The sequence below is a fragment of the Anguilla rostrata genome, chromosome 11, assembly GCF_018555375.3.
Source record: "Anguilla rostrata isolate EN2019 chromosome 11, ASM1855537v3, whole genome shotgun sequence".
In the NCBI taxonomy this organism is placed as follows: Eukaryota; Metazoa; Chordata; class Actinopteri; order Anguilliformes; family Anguillidae; genus Anguilla; species Anguilla rostrata.
This window is the reverse complement of record NC_057943.1, coordinates 2,271,466-2,287,027: the sequence shown is the minus strand read 5'-3', so window position 1 is coordinate 2,287,027 and position 15,562 is coordinate 2,271,466. Positions and strand designations below refer to the sequence as shown.

The window sequence follows — 15,562 nt, the reverse complement described above, 5'->3', positions numbered from 1 at the left end:
CTGGTCTGGCGCAGACACCAGATGCCTACAGAGAAATTAGATAACGGCAGAAACCCCCTGCTTCCTCGGCGCCCCCCCCCCGGAGTTGTCTGGTCTCGCCCGGTGCAGGTGAAATGAGTCTGTAGCGATGAGTAACAGTCACTTGTCTGACCTGGCACCGATGTTCAGTGGATGAAAGGGGACTGTGTGTGTCTGTGTCTGTGTCTGAGTGTGTGGGTGTGCGTGTCTGGGTGTGTTTGTACTAGGGCTGTCAAATAATATTCGAAGTTCGAAAACTATTCGAAAATCTTTCTTTTTTTAAAGTTCGAACCTAAATTTGAGCATTCAAATATTAGTTTTGGATCCCGCGTATTGTAATTAAATGGTAAATGGACTGCATTTATATAGCGCTTTTATCCAAAGCGCTTTACAATTGATGCCTCTCATTTGCCAGAGCGGTTAGGGGTTAGGTGTCTTGCTCAAGGACACTTCGACACGCCCAGGGCAGGGTTTGAACCGGCAACCCTCCGACTGCCAGACAATCGGTCTTACCTCCTGAGCTATGTCGCCCCATAATTAACATGCAGCCTTTAATTTCATGCGGCGAATCATGTTCATGCACGCAAAGTTCATTTCCTGTGCTAACGTTACTTCCTCTGTCAACAAAAAAACATTCTGCCCTGGACCCAGAGCAAGTGGATCGTCTGGTTTTCCTTGCCAATAACCTCCGGTGATACTTTCACCTCCGTGGACACCGAACGTTACTGGTCAGCTAGCCTCGCGAGCCAGTCTCTTTTTTCACTTCGTTCAACAGATCTGGTCAGCTAACAATTTAGGCTAAATAATGTTCCCATGGCTATGTTTACTTTCTTTTCTGAAGATTTTGATAAAATTGGATGATGAAAGAAGTTGAACTAAACAGAGTATGTGATTTATGTTGTTTTAGGCTACAGATATTAGCCGTTTGAATAGTTTTTGTTAAGAAATAAACAGGGATTTTCTATAAACAATAATTTCTTTGTTAATAAATGCCGATTTGTGGCAAATTACATCCACGATAAAGTGCTTTATTCATTTGCGCATTAGGCTATAGAAACTGCAGGGGGCTCATTTATAAAATGAACTTTCGTTCATACGTCAACTGAAGACCTGACGTAGAGCCACGACCGTTTCCACGGTCAAGTCATGTTGAAATTTTATAAATCACGACTGACATGATTTTCTACGAACGCGCCACACAGTTGATCTAAAATACGTTTTATAAATGAGGCCCCAGATGTAGTAACCTAGTATGAAAGTTCACCGATGTCCTCTATTCTACTGCCCGCTTGTGGAAAATAACAATTCATCAGTTCATCAGTTTCAGGCTTGCTGTGCAGTCGATGAAAGATCCATTGTCTGAAATAAGGCGCCATTATTTGATAACGGGAACTGTTACTAACGCAGACCACTAAAAATAAAAAAACAAACAAAGCAGAGCTTTCAGCGTGTCCAGGACGTCCTGAAAGGAGTTAACCTCCAGGGCTTCCTCCATCGGTCTCGTGGTGAGCTGCGGGGTCCTGCTCTTTCAGACTGACTATTTCGCTTTTGCTTTCTGTCCCCGAGGGGGGGGGGGGTTAGGGTTGTACCCGTGTACAGTAGTATAGTGATTAGGGAACTGGGCTTGTAGCAGGTTCAGTAGCCAGGCAGGATGCTGCCTGAGCGAGGTACGAGGTGCCTGCATTGCTTCAGTGTGTGCCTGGACAGCTGCTGTATAAAAAAAGTTTCGCAAGCAATCAAAATGGCAAAAAAAAAAAAGTTATGTAACGGAAATGCTGGTGTTTCCTTGGCGATGAGCAGTGCCGTTTGGACAGCTGTCTGAGAGCTTCCGTCAGTCTGACACACTCACACACATACACGCACACACATACACGCACACACACACACATACTCAGACACACACTCACACACACACACACACACAGACTCAGAGACACACACACACACACACACACACACATACTCACACACACACACACACACACACACACTCACACACATACACGCACACACATACACGCACACACACACACATACTCAGACACACACTCACACACACACACACACACACACACAGACTCAGAGACACACACAGACACACACACACACACACACACACACACAGACTCAGAGACACACACAGACACACACACACACACACACGACTCAGAGACACACAGACACACACACACACACACATACTCACACACACACTCACCACACACACACACACACATACTCACACACACACTCACACACACACTCACACACACACACACACACAGACTCAGAGACACACAGACACACACACACACACACATACTCACACACACACTCACACACACACACACACACACAACATGCACACACACAACACCACACACACACACATACTCACACAACTCAGCACACACACAACAGACTCACACACACACACACACACACACACACGCCTGTTTGCTTTACCCTGCTGTATCTGCTTTATCCGGACCGCCCCCCCCCCCCCCCACGCGCAACCTTTCACTGTCCGGGGTTTTGTGTGGAAATTCTTCACGGGGTCGGAGCGGAGTTTCATGGTATTGTGTCATAGGTGTCTGGCGGTTGCGTGAGTCACCTGACATTCTGTGGGCGTGGCTTTGAGTATGTGTGTCAGTCAGTCAGCGTGTGTGTGCATGTGCCTGCCCACAGAAAGGCGTCTCATTAACGACTCCTACATTAACAGCTCAACCCTGGAATTTCTGTTTCCTACAACTGAGAAATGTGCAGATGTGTTTGTTGCCAGGCGCGTTTGAGGTCCTGTGTGTGTTTGAGTCTGTGTGTGTGTGTCTGTGTGTGTGTGTCCAGGTGTGTGTGTGCATTCTGGTGTGTTTGTGTCCAGGTGTGCTTGAGTCTGTGTGTGCGTGTGCGTGCATCCAGTTTTGTGTGTGTGTGTGTGTGTGTGTTTGCTTCCAGGTGTGTGTGAGTCCAGGTGTGTTTGAGTCTTGGCACTGGCATACTCTGGATTTTGTACCGAACCCCCAAGCAGCTCCACAAACTGATGTCCGGTAATAAGATTTGGAGGGCACTAAGACAACAGAACAGGACTTTCAACAGGAATAAGCCTTTGACTTTATTTAAATAATGCATGTTACAATTTTTGCTATAATTAATTTGTATAAGCAAATAAAGAAATATAATATAATTCAGCACCCGCATTTATTAAAACATGTTTTTGTTTGAGTATTTTTTTGAGTAGATAAAACACATTTATTACATTTCTGGGGAGTATTAGTATGCTTTTTTCTGAGGGCGAGAGATTTGGGTTAATAATCTGAAGTTCTGATTCCAATAGATCAGGACTGCAGATAAAAAGTGAACAATGCGGCTTCGCTTGCGTTTCACACCCTTTCTAAAACAGCGCACCTTCAACGGCAGGTGCTTCTCAGCCTCCGAATCTGCAGCAGACTGTCCTCCGATAGGACAACGGGATGTCTGCTGAAACCAGAGAATAAAAATTTTTTTTAAAAGTAAAAAAACTATCTCCGGTTACCCTCGGTCGATCTCCCCGAAATTGCCGTGAGGCGAATCGTGTCGTGACGCCTCTCTCTGGAATGCCTTTTCATTCCGCTGCCTGCAGCCATACCTGTGGAAGCTACGGCATGAACTGGGGTGGAGGGCTGTTACCTGGCAACAACAGGAGGGTGAAGAGAGGCCATGTCCCCCTGCGGGCCGTACGGGAGCTAGTGTTACTAACCGGTGAAAACTCCCAGTGTTCGGTTACCCGGACTCCGCCCCGTTAGGTTTAAACCCGCCACCCTTTGCCCAATGACTGGGGGGCACACTTCTGGAATTTGGGAGAGGCGAGGGCGGCGTGAGAAACCGTGTCTGTGAGCCTCGCTTTCATGTGTGCCGAGTTCGCGTAGCGTGTGAACGCAGCTGAATCAGATCAAATCTAATCTTCGTTTGTGTAGCGCTTTTTAAAAAAAAAAATAGAAAACGGTCACAAAGACACTTTACAGAGTAGCAGAAGAAGAGCGGAAACCGGGCCTGAAGCCTCCAGATAGCGAGGACATGAGGTAAAACAAACCCCCCAGTGGGGAGAGAATCGTTCAAACAGTGGCAAGAAAAAAATCTACCCCCCGAATAGGAAGAAAACTCGGGAGGACCCCGGCTATAGAGGGGGAGCCCATGCTCTGCTGGCCGGCCTGGTGTAAAGCAGTGGCGGAATGGATGTAACAGAAGTGTAATGAGGGGTCCAGAAAATAAAAAAATGGGTTGAGCAGGTTACAGTTGGGAGGTAATAAACTAGCTGGAAAAGTAGAAGTCCAAATGAAAGGAAGTCCAGTGTGCAGTTTAGAGGGGCAGGGCGATGCATCTGCAGCGCCAGGCTGCGTCTGAGCGGGTGTGTTCAAGCACTCCAAGACTTTCAGGAGCAGTTAAGCATAGTATTACACACGTACACTCACTGGCCACTTTGTTAGGTACAACTGCATGTTAACGCAAATATCTAATCAGCCAATCACGTGGCAGCAACTCAGTGCATTTAGGCATGTAGACATGGTCAAGATGATCTGCTGAAGTTCAGACCAAGCATCAGAATGGGGACGAAAGGTTATTTAAGTGACTTTGAATGTGGTATGGTTGTTGGTGCCAGACGGGCTGGTTTGAGTATTTCAGAAACTGCTGATCTACTGGGATTTTCACGCACAACCATCTCTAGGGTTTACAGAGAATGGTCCGAAAAAGCGAAAATATCCAGTGAGCAGCAGTTCTCTGGGCGAAAATGCCTCGTTGATGGCAGAGGTCAGAGGAGAATGGCCAGACTGGTTTGAGCTGATAGAAAGGCAACAGTAACTCAAATAACCACTCATTACAACCAAGGTATGCAGAAGAGCATCTCTGAACGCACACCACGTCGAACCTTGAAGCAGATGGGCCACAGCAGCTAAAGCCAACCCCGGTACTAGCAAGGTGTACCTAATAAAGTGGCCGGCGAGTGTATGTTGTCACAAACTGTCCGTCGCTCGACACGATTAGCACGCAGAAGCCACGGGCACTTCCTGTGATGACTGCGTCGGCCTCCGCGAGCACGCAGAGTGTGTGAGCCACGGGCACTTCCTGTGATGACTGCGTCGGCCTCCGCGAGCACGCAGTGTGTGTGAGCCACGGGCACTTCCTGTGATGACTGCGTCGGCCTCCGCGAGCACGCAGTGTGCAACGCCGCGCTGGGGCTAACGCCTGGCTTGCACTCCGTCGCAGGACCCTCTCGACACGACAAAAATGACGTGTTTTCCAACGGAAAAGTGGCACCTGACACTTTTTTTTTTTTTTGTTATGTGACAGAACTTTCATACTTTGTCACACAGTGTTGATTGGACGGCCGAATGGAACACTGAAATTTGTCGTCATTATCGGATACGTCATTATTTTCTGCGAGTGACAGACCACCTTTTCTTTCCGTTTGCGTCGTCTTTTTTTTTAAACAAAAGTAGATATAAAATGTGTTCCTCCCCTGTTTCTCTGTAATTTCACTGCTGTGCTGCAATGTTTTCACAGATGTGAGCATCAGCAGTCTGGCGTCTCCTTGCCACAGACGACAGAACCCTGTCCACAGCCCTTTGCCCGAATATAAACGCGAAACGCAGCGCGACGCCTTCGTTTTCGGTCACGTGACGCGGACCGAGAAGGGCGGTGCGAATGCGCCCGCTGGTCCCGCCCCCCGTGCGGCGGGGCCCGAGCTCGCCGGGACGAGGGCGGCTCTTAAACGCCGCTCTGCGGGGCGGCGGCGGCGCGCTGGTGTAGCTGCCGTTTCTCGGCATAGCTGCGAAACTGTTGGGGCTGCGGCCGCAGTTTGGGGGCCGTGGAGCTGGGAAACCCCACAGGAAGGGTGATGCGCTGGAGAGCGCCGCGTCACGAATGTCGTTGGAGGTGCGAGGACCGAAATAGACTTCTGGGTCTGAGCTCAACACACCCACCCGTACAGCAGAGCTCTCACTCTCACACACACACACACACACACTATACACACACACACTCACACACACTAACACACACATACAGACACATACACTATACACACACACTGCACACACAGACACACACACTATACACACACACTCACACACACACACACACACACACACCACCCTACACACTCACACACTCCCCCACACACACACACACACACACACACACAACCACACTATACACACACACCACCCAACACAGCACAGCTCAGCACACTTTTCCCCCCACACACACACACACACGTCCAACCGTACAGCACAGCTCTCTCTCTCTCACACTCACACATATATATATATACACAAACACACACCCACATAATCAAATTAAAACGCACTTCTTGGAAACCCCCCAGCATTCAGCGCAGTGAAACACTCCCCCAGTTACCCTTCCAATAAGTCAACAGGCGGTCCTGGTACTCAAATGCAGCTTCCTGAGTTATGCTAATCATTTACTAATATCTAGCTGACCAAATGAATCAAATGCATGTGAGGTATATCATGTGTTGAAATGACATGTCCAGTGTTTAATACATTGAGTAAACCATTTTCATGGTCCAGTGTCCAGGTAAAAAGGTAGAAAATACGGAATATTTTATACAAAAAACAAAGAGTACGAACAAGTGTCTGTCAACAGATTTTAGATTTCCGAACCTAAAGGCGCAGAGCTTCGAGGACCCGCTTCCTGGTGAGGTCTCCCTCCTTTATCAGGACCCCCTTCCTGGTGAGGTGTCCCTCCATTATCAGGACCTCCTTCCCTTTGGGTAAAATGCCTTCATTGTGAGGATCCCCCATTGTGGAGACCCCTCTCATTGTCATCACCCCCTCCATTGTGGGGACCTGCTGCATTGTGAGGACCCACATCCTCGTCTTACACAGGAAGCAGTTTGTCCTCCGACCCGTGGGAGGCGACAGAGTCCTGGCTCCCACATTCCTCCTGCTGTGGGTGGCAGAGACTGCACTCCACCTGCTGCTCCTCCCACTGGGGTCCTTCTGAGGGAGGGAGAGGGAGAGAGGGAGAGAGGAGGGAGGAAGGGAGGGAGAGAGGGAGGGAGGGAGAGAGGGAGGAGGGAGGAGAGGGGAGGGGGGAGAGGAGGAGGGAGGGAGGAGAGAGGGAGAGGAGGGAGGAGAGGGAGGGAGGGAGGAGGAGAGAGAGGGAGGGAGGGAGGGAGGGGGAGGAGGGGAGGGAGAGGGAAGAGGAGGGAGAGGAGAGGTGAGGGGAGAGGAGAAGAGATGCATGAGGAGTGAAGATGCATGGAGAGAGGAGAGGGAGAGAGAGTTTAGTTGCATGCATTAAAAATGAACAAATGACAATGTTAAGATACATAAAGTAAAATTACTGTAAAGGTGTTTTTTTTGCGGGGGGGGCTGCTGGAGGGAGAGGAAGATGCAGCAGGAGCTGGGGGGCGGGAGCTGGGGAGGCGGGAACACTACCTGTCGTAGGTTTGTCAGCCACCGCCGGCGTGTTCTTCGTCGTCTTCTCCTTCCTCTTCCTCAGGATTCCGCAGGCGACCGCGCCAGCAGCGGCCGTGATGGCGGTAAGACTCAGGCAGGCGATCAGCACCATCAAGGAGACGCGCCCTGCGTCTGAGAGAGAGAGGGAGAGAGAGAGGGTGAGTCAGAGTGAAAGCCTGTCCTGTTGCATAAGAATACCTGATCTTGAGAGGCGTTGTGTGGGCGGCAGTGTAGTAAGGAGCTGGTCTTTTAAGCTAAAGGTCTCAGGTTTGATTGCTGGGTGGGACACCGCCATTGTACCCTTGAGAAAGGTGCTTAACCTGCATTGCTTCAGTGCATATCCAGTTGCATAAATGGATGCTGTGTACAAGCTATGTAAAGAAGTTGTGTAAGCTGCTCTGGATAAGAGCGTCTGCTAGATGCCTGTAATGCAATGTAATGCGTTTTTTTTTTCTCTTAGAGAAATCAGTGGAGATGTTGTGTGTGAGGTCGTCCCTGCCGCGTTTCTGTGAGGTGTCTCACCCCCATCGTCGACCTCCGGTTTGGGTTTCACGTCCGGGACGGGGTCAGAGATGTTGCCGCAGACGATGTCATGGACCGCGGTGCCCAGAGCCACGATTCCCTGTCCCGGGAGAGGGCAGCTGGTGGGAGAGGTCAAAGGTCAGAGGTCACATTGCAGCCTACCCAAAACAGACAGTCTCCCGCTGAAACTGAAAATGGCTTTGATTTGATGCCCAATATGAATATTCATTAAGGGGGTGTGTCCAAATTCAATAACAGTGGTGATGGATGTTTTGTCCTTGGGCACACTTCCTCATTAATATTTTTTTAAAACTGTAATGTATCGCTGGGGTCCTGTTATAAAGCCGAACCTCCTAAAGAAAGGATGCTTAAAATGGAAGGAGTGGATCACCGGGTCTCCATAGAGAATCTGTGACATCACTCCCCATCATGTCTCTGGGGGCAGGGCAGAATGGGGGGGGGGTAGTTGTAGGTCTCACCTGGTTCTCCAGGGAATGCATTTCTGATGAAGTTGGTCGTTGAACGTCCCCTCCGGACAGGCCTGGCAGGTCACTGCACGCAAGAATACAGAACCCGTCAGCTCCCACCTGCCATCTTATAGCCAATACAAACCCTGAAACCGTGTCCATGACAACAAATCACCCAATCAAACATCACAAAGCCCTTAAATACAAACTCACCTTCCTGCCATCCCATAGCCAATACAAACCTCAGCCTGAAACTGTGTCCATGGCAACTGTCACCCAATCAAACGTCCCTAAGCTGAGTGAGCAGGGTGAATCACTATGAACCGTTCTTTTTTTTTAGTTTTTTTTTATTTATTTTTTTTAAAGCAAACGGGATCCAACGGCAGTCTAACAGACTCACTTTGTGTTTTTTGGACCTTAACAGCAGTACCTCCCGCACAATCAGAGAGGTTTACCACAAGTGTCCTACAACATTTTCAGCAGTCCTCAGCATTTTCTCTTTCTGCCCTCAGGGTTTCCTTTTGGACGGTGTTATACGCTGTGCAAGATCGAGTCATGCCTTCCTTAGCTACAATACAGACAGTTGTTTGTTAGTTTGATATCACACTTGGTGATTATAAATGCCCTTCTTGGTGATGTTGCGTTTTGTGTAATGCTGGGAGTAACAGCTGAGAGTTCTCCACTACTGCGATTGGCTCTGGACACGGGCGTCTGATTGGTCATTGTGCTGTGATGTCATGTCATTGGAGCTTACGTTTGTCCGTGGGCTCCTCCCCTCTTCCGCACTCCTTGGCGCAGCGCGAGCACTCAGTGTCCGCACAGCGGAACCCGTCCACACACCCGCACACCGTGTCCCTGCTGCTGGTGCAGGCCTGCCTCATCATCTGTGCCCCTAGATGGTAAATGGTAAATGGACTGCATTTATATAGCGCTTTTATGCAAAGCGCTTTACAATTGATGCCTCTCATTCGCCAGAGCAGTTAGGGGTTAGGTGTCTTGCTCAAGGATACTTCGACATGCCCAGGGCGGGGTTTGAACTGGCAACCCTCCGACTGCCAGACAATCGGTCTTACCTCCTGAGCTATCTCGCCCCTGATACACACACACACACACACACACACGCACACCATACACACACAAACACACAGACACACACACACACCATACACACACATACACACAGACACACACACACACACCATACACACACAGACACACACACACACACACACACACACAGCATACACACACGCACGCACGCACACACACACATACACACACACACACACACACCATACACACACCATAAACACACACACACGCACACACACACCATACACGCAGACACACGCACACGCGCATGCACACACACCACACACACACACACACACACACACACACACACACCATACACGCAGACACACGCACACACACACACACACACACACACACACACCACACACACAGGCACACGCGCACTTTAGCAATACTTCAGCAATATCTGGAGGGGACAGAAACTTGTTGTTTCCTTGATAAAAGTGATTTATGAGACCTTGATAAGTAGAAGCAGGTGTCTTAGTGCTGGACTAAAGCAAAAACCTGTACCCACTCTGAACCTTTTTGGATAAGATTGCATTGTACACCCCTGTTCAAGATCTTTCCTGAAGCTGTGATTATAGACCAGCGGGACACCTGACCTCTTCCACCCTGCCCTGCCCCGCCCCGCCCCGGCCAGCCCCACCCTTGCCCCACCCTCGCCCACCCCACCCCACCCTCGCCCATTCCGGTTGAATACCTTTGCACTGTGTACAGCTGTGACAGGCGTACAGTGCGTGCTCTGTGATGTAGGTTCCTGCCCCACATGGGACACACAGCTCACTGGGGTCCGGCCCGCACTTTGAGACCATACGGTTTCCTGAACAGAGCACAAATCCATTAATAAACACAAGTAAAAATGACCTGACTTCCTCCATGCCTACAGTTCCCCATTCATAACTTCAAGGTGTGAGGTCACAAATATGTGATTGGAATGTTCTTAACTGAACATTCTAATGCTGATGTAACAATCACTACCAGTAACTGGAAACAAGAGAGTTCTAGAACTCTGACTTAGAACTTTGAAAAAAAAAAAAAAAAACACTACTCTTCCAAGGGTTAAACAGTGATTTATTTTTAATGCCATTGCATTGTTGGACTCAGTGCATTGGAAAATTACATTAAGAACCCACTGGCTGCATTAAGCCACTGTAGAAATGAGTGAGCTCACAATATCGCATGACAGTAATTTGGAGAAATGAACTAGCAATTCCCTGTGTGTGGGGGGGGGGTAGACATGTAAACATTAAATGTTATGCAACTTTGTCGCCACATTTCCAGTCACGCCGTTTTTTAGTCACAATTCCACACACAGAGCGGTTTAGCGATTAGTCTACAACCCACAACTCTTTCATGTGGCTTTTCAGAAAGTTTTTTTTTTTTGTTTTGTTTTTTTAAACCTCAGAGAGTGCCTAAGCATATTAGGGAAGTAAAATAAGGAATGAACATGTTTGGTTTGTAGAGATAATTTCAGCATGACGTCTGGCAGTACAGCATATAACGCACAGCATAATTCCATTTGAAACAAACTATAAAATATGAAACAAGCACATGACTCCCCGTGCGACAATGCCAGAGTTCACTGCTAAGTTTTACAACAGCGCTGTGCTTTTAAAGAACAAAATTTAAACCGCAAATCGACTGATTGATTGATTGATCAGTTACTGTTTTTAGCCCGGTACACCAAAACAGAACGCTGATCACACTGAAGTAAAACAAGACCAGGTTAAAACCTAGTATATGGCTGGACCGAACTGGCCGACGTCACAGACATGTGCGGTGTAACTTTATCACACACTAACTCAGTCAGTCAGTCAGTCACAGGGCAGTTGTAGGGCTGGCCCCGCTGTTGCAGTCCAGCCAAAAAAAAAAAAAAAAACATATCCCTAACTCAGTAAAAAGAAAAAATGAGTTATTATAATCTATACTTCTTTTTTAAATGGTGGCAATGCCCGCAACTCACCGGGTCGGCACTTCTCACAGCACACGTCCGTCTCTCCGTAGGGAAGCCAGATCGCGCAGCCAGTCTTTCCATCCCCACGACAACCTTCCAGACAGCCAATCAGGAGCAGCACAGCGGGAAGAACGGCGCGGATGGCGGTCTCCATGGCGGGTGGTCTCTGCCAGCCCCCGTGGGGGGGGGGGGAACAGGAAGTGCTCTGGCGAGGGGGGGAGGGAGGGACGGTGCACGGTACCCTGCCTGTCGGTGCCAGTCACTGGGTTGAACCCCTCAGGGGGACGACGGACTCTCCTGGAGAGGTAGTGTAACAGCCACAGTCAGCCACTAATCCGTCACCAACAAGTCTGCACCTTACCCTTATAATGATGACTCCTCCCCCCCCCCCCCCCGCGAGGGGGTGGATCCCTTTTTCTCTGACACCCTTACGGACCACCATCAAACGTTATAATAAATGGTTTTTAATTCGTTACTGCAGTTAACAGAGGACAGTAACATGTTCACTGTTAGTTCAGCAGTACCCGGTGTTAATTTAAGACTCCAAATGGGATTTTAAAAAACTCACGTGCGCCATCAGCGTTAATTGAACACTAAACATTTTACGTTACAAAAATGTTATTATCCGCTATTTTCTGAATATAGAGTGCCTACAACTCAGACTCAGAATATATATCATACTTGAACTCTGAAACTCTGTCAGCGAACAGTAATGAGACGTCAGTAGCACTTGACGTGTTCCATTACGTGTTCGTTAGTCGCAGCCACGCGTATCTGTCTACGTAGCGTAGATACGCGCTATCTGCCGCAAACGGACTAATCGCCTTAAAAACCGGAGATATAATGTTCAAGGAGCCAGACTTGTAAGTCAGAAGTTGCAGTTAAACCCTCAGGTGGGACCCTGGATTCGTGCCTTTGATCAAGGTACACTACCTGAATTGCTTTGATATCCACATGTAAACTACGTATGTTGCTCTGTATAATAATAATAATAATAATAATAATAGCGTAATTCAATTCGTAAATAATAAAAAGCAAGACTACCACAGATTGCCTTAAACCCTCCAGTTAGCAAAGCGCTACACTGCCCATGTCTAATTGTCTATAGCGAATCGGTTCAGAAGCACACTTTCAGAAAGTGCACACATTAAGTATACATTAATAGATTCAGATAACTGATTAATATTAGAGCTATTCTACACTATGTTATCACGAATAATTTAAAAACAACCACGTGAAAAACACAACTGTTCAATTAAATAATATGGATTAGGAAACTCACCTTTTTCAGATCCGTTTAACGACCTTTAAATTAAATTGGTCCTTAAAATATCCAGTAGGGTACAGTGCTGAGATGTACTGCACCTCTGTTCGTTTGAGAGTCTCTGAACGAGTGAGACCTCGTATATTTACTTTGATGCTACGGAGGCGTCGTGAGTAGGCTATGCGATTTAAAAAAAAAAAAATTGAAAGCAGTCGAATTACCCAGTGGACGATGACGAACACAGCGAATTTTCAAAGGCTGGTCGATTGTATTGGATTGCTGTAGATTTGCTGGACAGGACTACGAATCCGTAATTTTTATTCCGACATCTGAACAATTGTTTCTTCATTTTTGGCAGCTGTTCCGTCTGTCCACTCTGGAGAGGGCGTACGTTGAATATAGGCTAGTTTAAAATAGCGACGTCGTCACGAAAATTAAACGAAACTATTTTAAACTCATATTATGTTAACCATAATACGATTGCAGTCGTTCCGTTTCAGTCGTCTGATCGGTTAATTTTATAGCCTAAGTGCAATCACAAAGAACGTATTACGATACTCGGGACTATAATTCGGTGTGTTGTTTGCATTAAAGGGAGGTACTAAACTATAGGCTAGCCTACAAGTTAGTAAAACAAAGTGTATCTGGGACAACGACACACACGCATAAAAACACGGAGTAATAGTTGTGTAAAATAGTAACCTGGCATTTGACAGATCTCGATAACGTAAGTCTGGAGTTGCAAGGTAAGGTAGAATCATTAACGTAAGCAGCGGATTGTACAGCCATGAATGCACTATGGTTGACGCATTGGAAGCTCTCTGTGATTGCAAGGTGAATGCCCCGCGTTAAACTGTAGAAGGTAATTTAGGCTATATAAGCAGGTCACCGAGTCAACCAATAGGAGCACATCGCTCAAAAAAGATAATAAATCTCCGTTTTATGTTCAGTTTTTTCGGGGAAAGGTGAGTGGCCCGTTTTAATCACGGCTTTTAAATGTCTTGCCATTTAACGGTGGTCTTTGTACAGCGTTCGACGACCGGGGACGGGAAAGTCCAGGAAACGATAGAGGTTAAAGGTTTACATGTTGTTCCGCTCGCGTCTTGTTCTGCAAATCCAGTAATCAGCTTGTGTGCGGTGATTTATGTGTCCGGGTATGTTTAAAATACTTAGTTCCAACGAGATATTGGCATCAGTATGTTCTGTGCAGGTGGGGGGTTGAAATGCATAGACCTGGGGAACTGCGACCCTGTCGGGGGGTCCGGGGGGAGGGGGGAGCATGCCGCCCTGTTATAATTTTTTGTAAAAGAACAGCTGTGAAATGATTTCTGGTGATTCGGGTAGGGGAAAATACTACAGATTACTGATCAGTATATCCCAATCACATCCTGAAATCCCCATCTTTATTATGACATTATATTTCTCGCCACCATACAATGGGGGGGGGGGGGGGGGTGCTTATTTTGCCTGTTTTTAAATATTTGAAATAAGATAATGATAAAAGTAAAAATATTGGAAGTAAAATGAAAATTCGAAATATTTTAACTTTTGAGAGGCTCTATGAGTTCACTATAGACCTGCTGTAAAACTGCATGTATCACCAACTCCTTCACTTAATTGTCTTCAGGGGCAAATGTGATGAAGTGAAAAACGAACAAAAAAAAACATTATCTAGCTAGCAAGCTAATATCTTTTATTGTCCTTAATTAGCTACCTGTGGAAGATGGACAGATTAAAAGAGTGAAACAAAAAGGAAACAGTCTTCAGTTTCACATTCGCCGGGAGCTGAGTCATGTTATTGGTGAGGGCACGTTTCGCACACAGTTGCTTCGTCATCGCTGAGAAGCTTCACAGTCAGCGTGAGTAGGAGGTAAAAGCGTTCGTCAGGCAGTCCGAGGGTTGCCGGTTCAATCCCCCGCCCTGGGCGTGTCGAAGTGTCCCTGAGCAAGACACCTAACCCCCTAATTGCTCCCAACGAGCTGATTGGTACCTTGCATGGCTGCCTTTCACCGTTGGTGTGTGAGTGTTGAGTGTGTGTGTGTGTGTGAATGGGTGAATGAGAGGCATCAATTGTAAAGCGCTTTGTAATTATGCGCTATGTAAATGCGGTCCATTTACCATTTGAGTAAGATCTGAGGTTTTCTGCCATGCTGGAAAGCCTGAGCAGCTGTTTGAGTGGAATTATGCTTGTGTGTTATAGTCACTGGTCTTCACCCTGAGCTGTTATGGCTAACTGGAGTTGGGCGGACGAATGGATAGATAGACAGAAATCACGGTGCTGTGAAAATATTCCCTCTGCTTATTCAGTATTTTGATTGGAAGAATGGTGGCGTGGGAAAGATTCGATCTTCAGGAAAGTATATCGGAGCACATCAGGAGGACTGAAAAGTGTCTAGTGAAATAGTGGATTTTTTTTTTATGGGAACTGATTTTTAAAATTATTTTAATCTATGGCCATGAAAAGAAGCAGTGTTATGTAAAAGGTGTTAAAAGCTAAACTATTTTTTTATTTGTTTGTTTGTATTTTATTGTTGAGGGCCAAAAGTTGAATGGAAATTAATTATAATTAAGATTATCTGGCCATAATGGCTATGATTTGCTATTTGTCTTGTTAAAGACTAGCTGTTTATGTATTAAAGTTCAATAACATAGTTGCATGGTTGCGGACGCATTTGTCAACTATTCCACGACTCCCCCCTAACCCTAACCCTAACCCAATATTGGGTGGGACAAATGCAACTGTTTCCAATATTTCGGGGGACACGTCCCACCTGGTTCCTACAGC

General features: G+C 47.1%; 1 protein-coding gene across 2 annotated transcripts; it reads right to left on the bottom strand.

Moving 5' to 3' along the window:
• Positions 1-6,519: 6,519 nt before the first annotated feature.
• Positions 6,520-13,784, bottom strand: tnfrsf9a (tumor necrosis factor receptor superfamily, member 9a). 2 transcript variants are annotated; one of them, XM_064300469.1, is made up of 8 exons: positions 12,796-13,784; positions 11,523-11,810; positions 10,260-10,379; positions 9,219-9,356; positions 8,477-8,549; positions 7,998-8,116; positions 7,455-7,607; positions 6,520-7,013 (listed from the first exon to the last, which is right to left on the bottom strand). In XM_064300469.1, the coding sequence occupies exons 2-8, from the start codon at positions 11,665-11,667 to the stop codon at positions 6,892-6,894; spliced, it is 870 nt and encodes a 289-aa protein (XP_064156539.1). In that variant the 5' UTR covers positions 11,668-11,810; positions 12,796-13,784; the 3' UTR covers positions 6,520-6,891. The 2 variants fall into 2 exon arrangements, with proteins under 2 accessions (XP_064156539.1, XP_064156540.1); XM_064300470.1 differs by having other exon boundaries at positions 7,455-7,601; positions 12,796-13,782.
• Between the last annotated feature and the right edge of the window lie 1,778 nt (positions 13,785-15,562).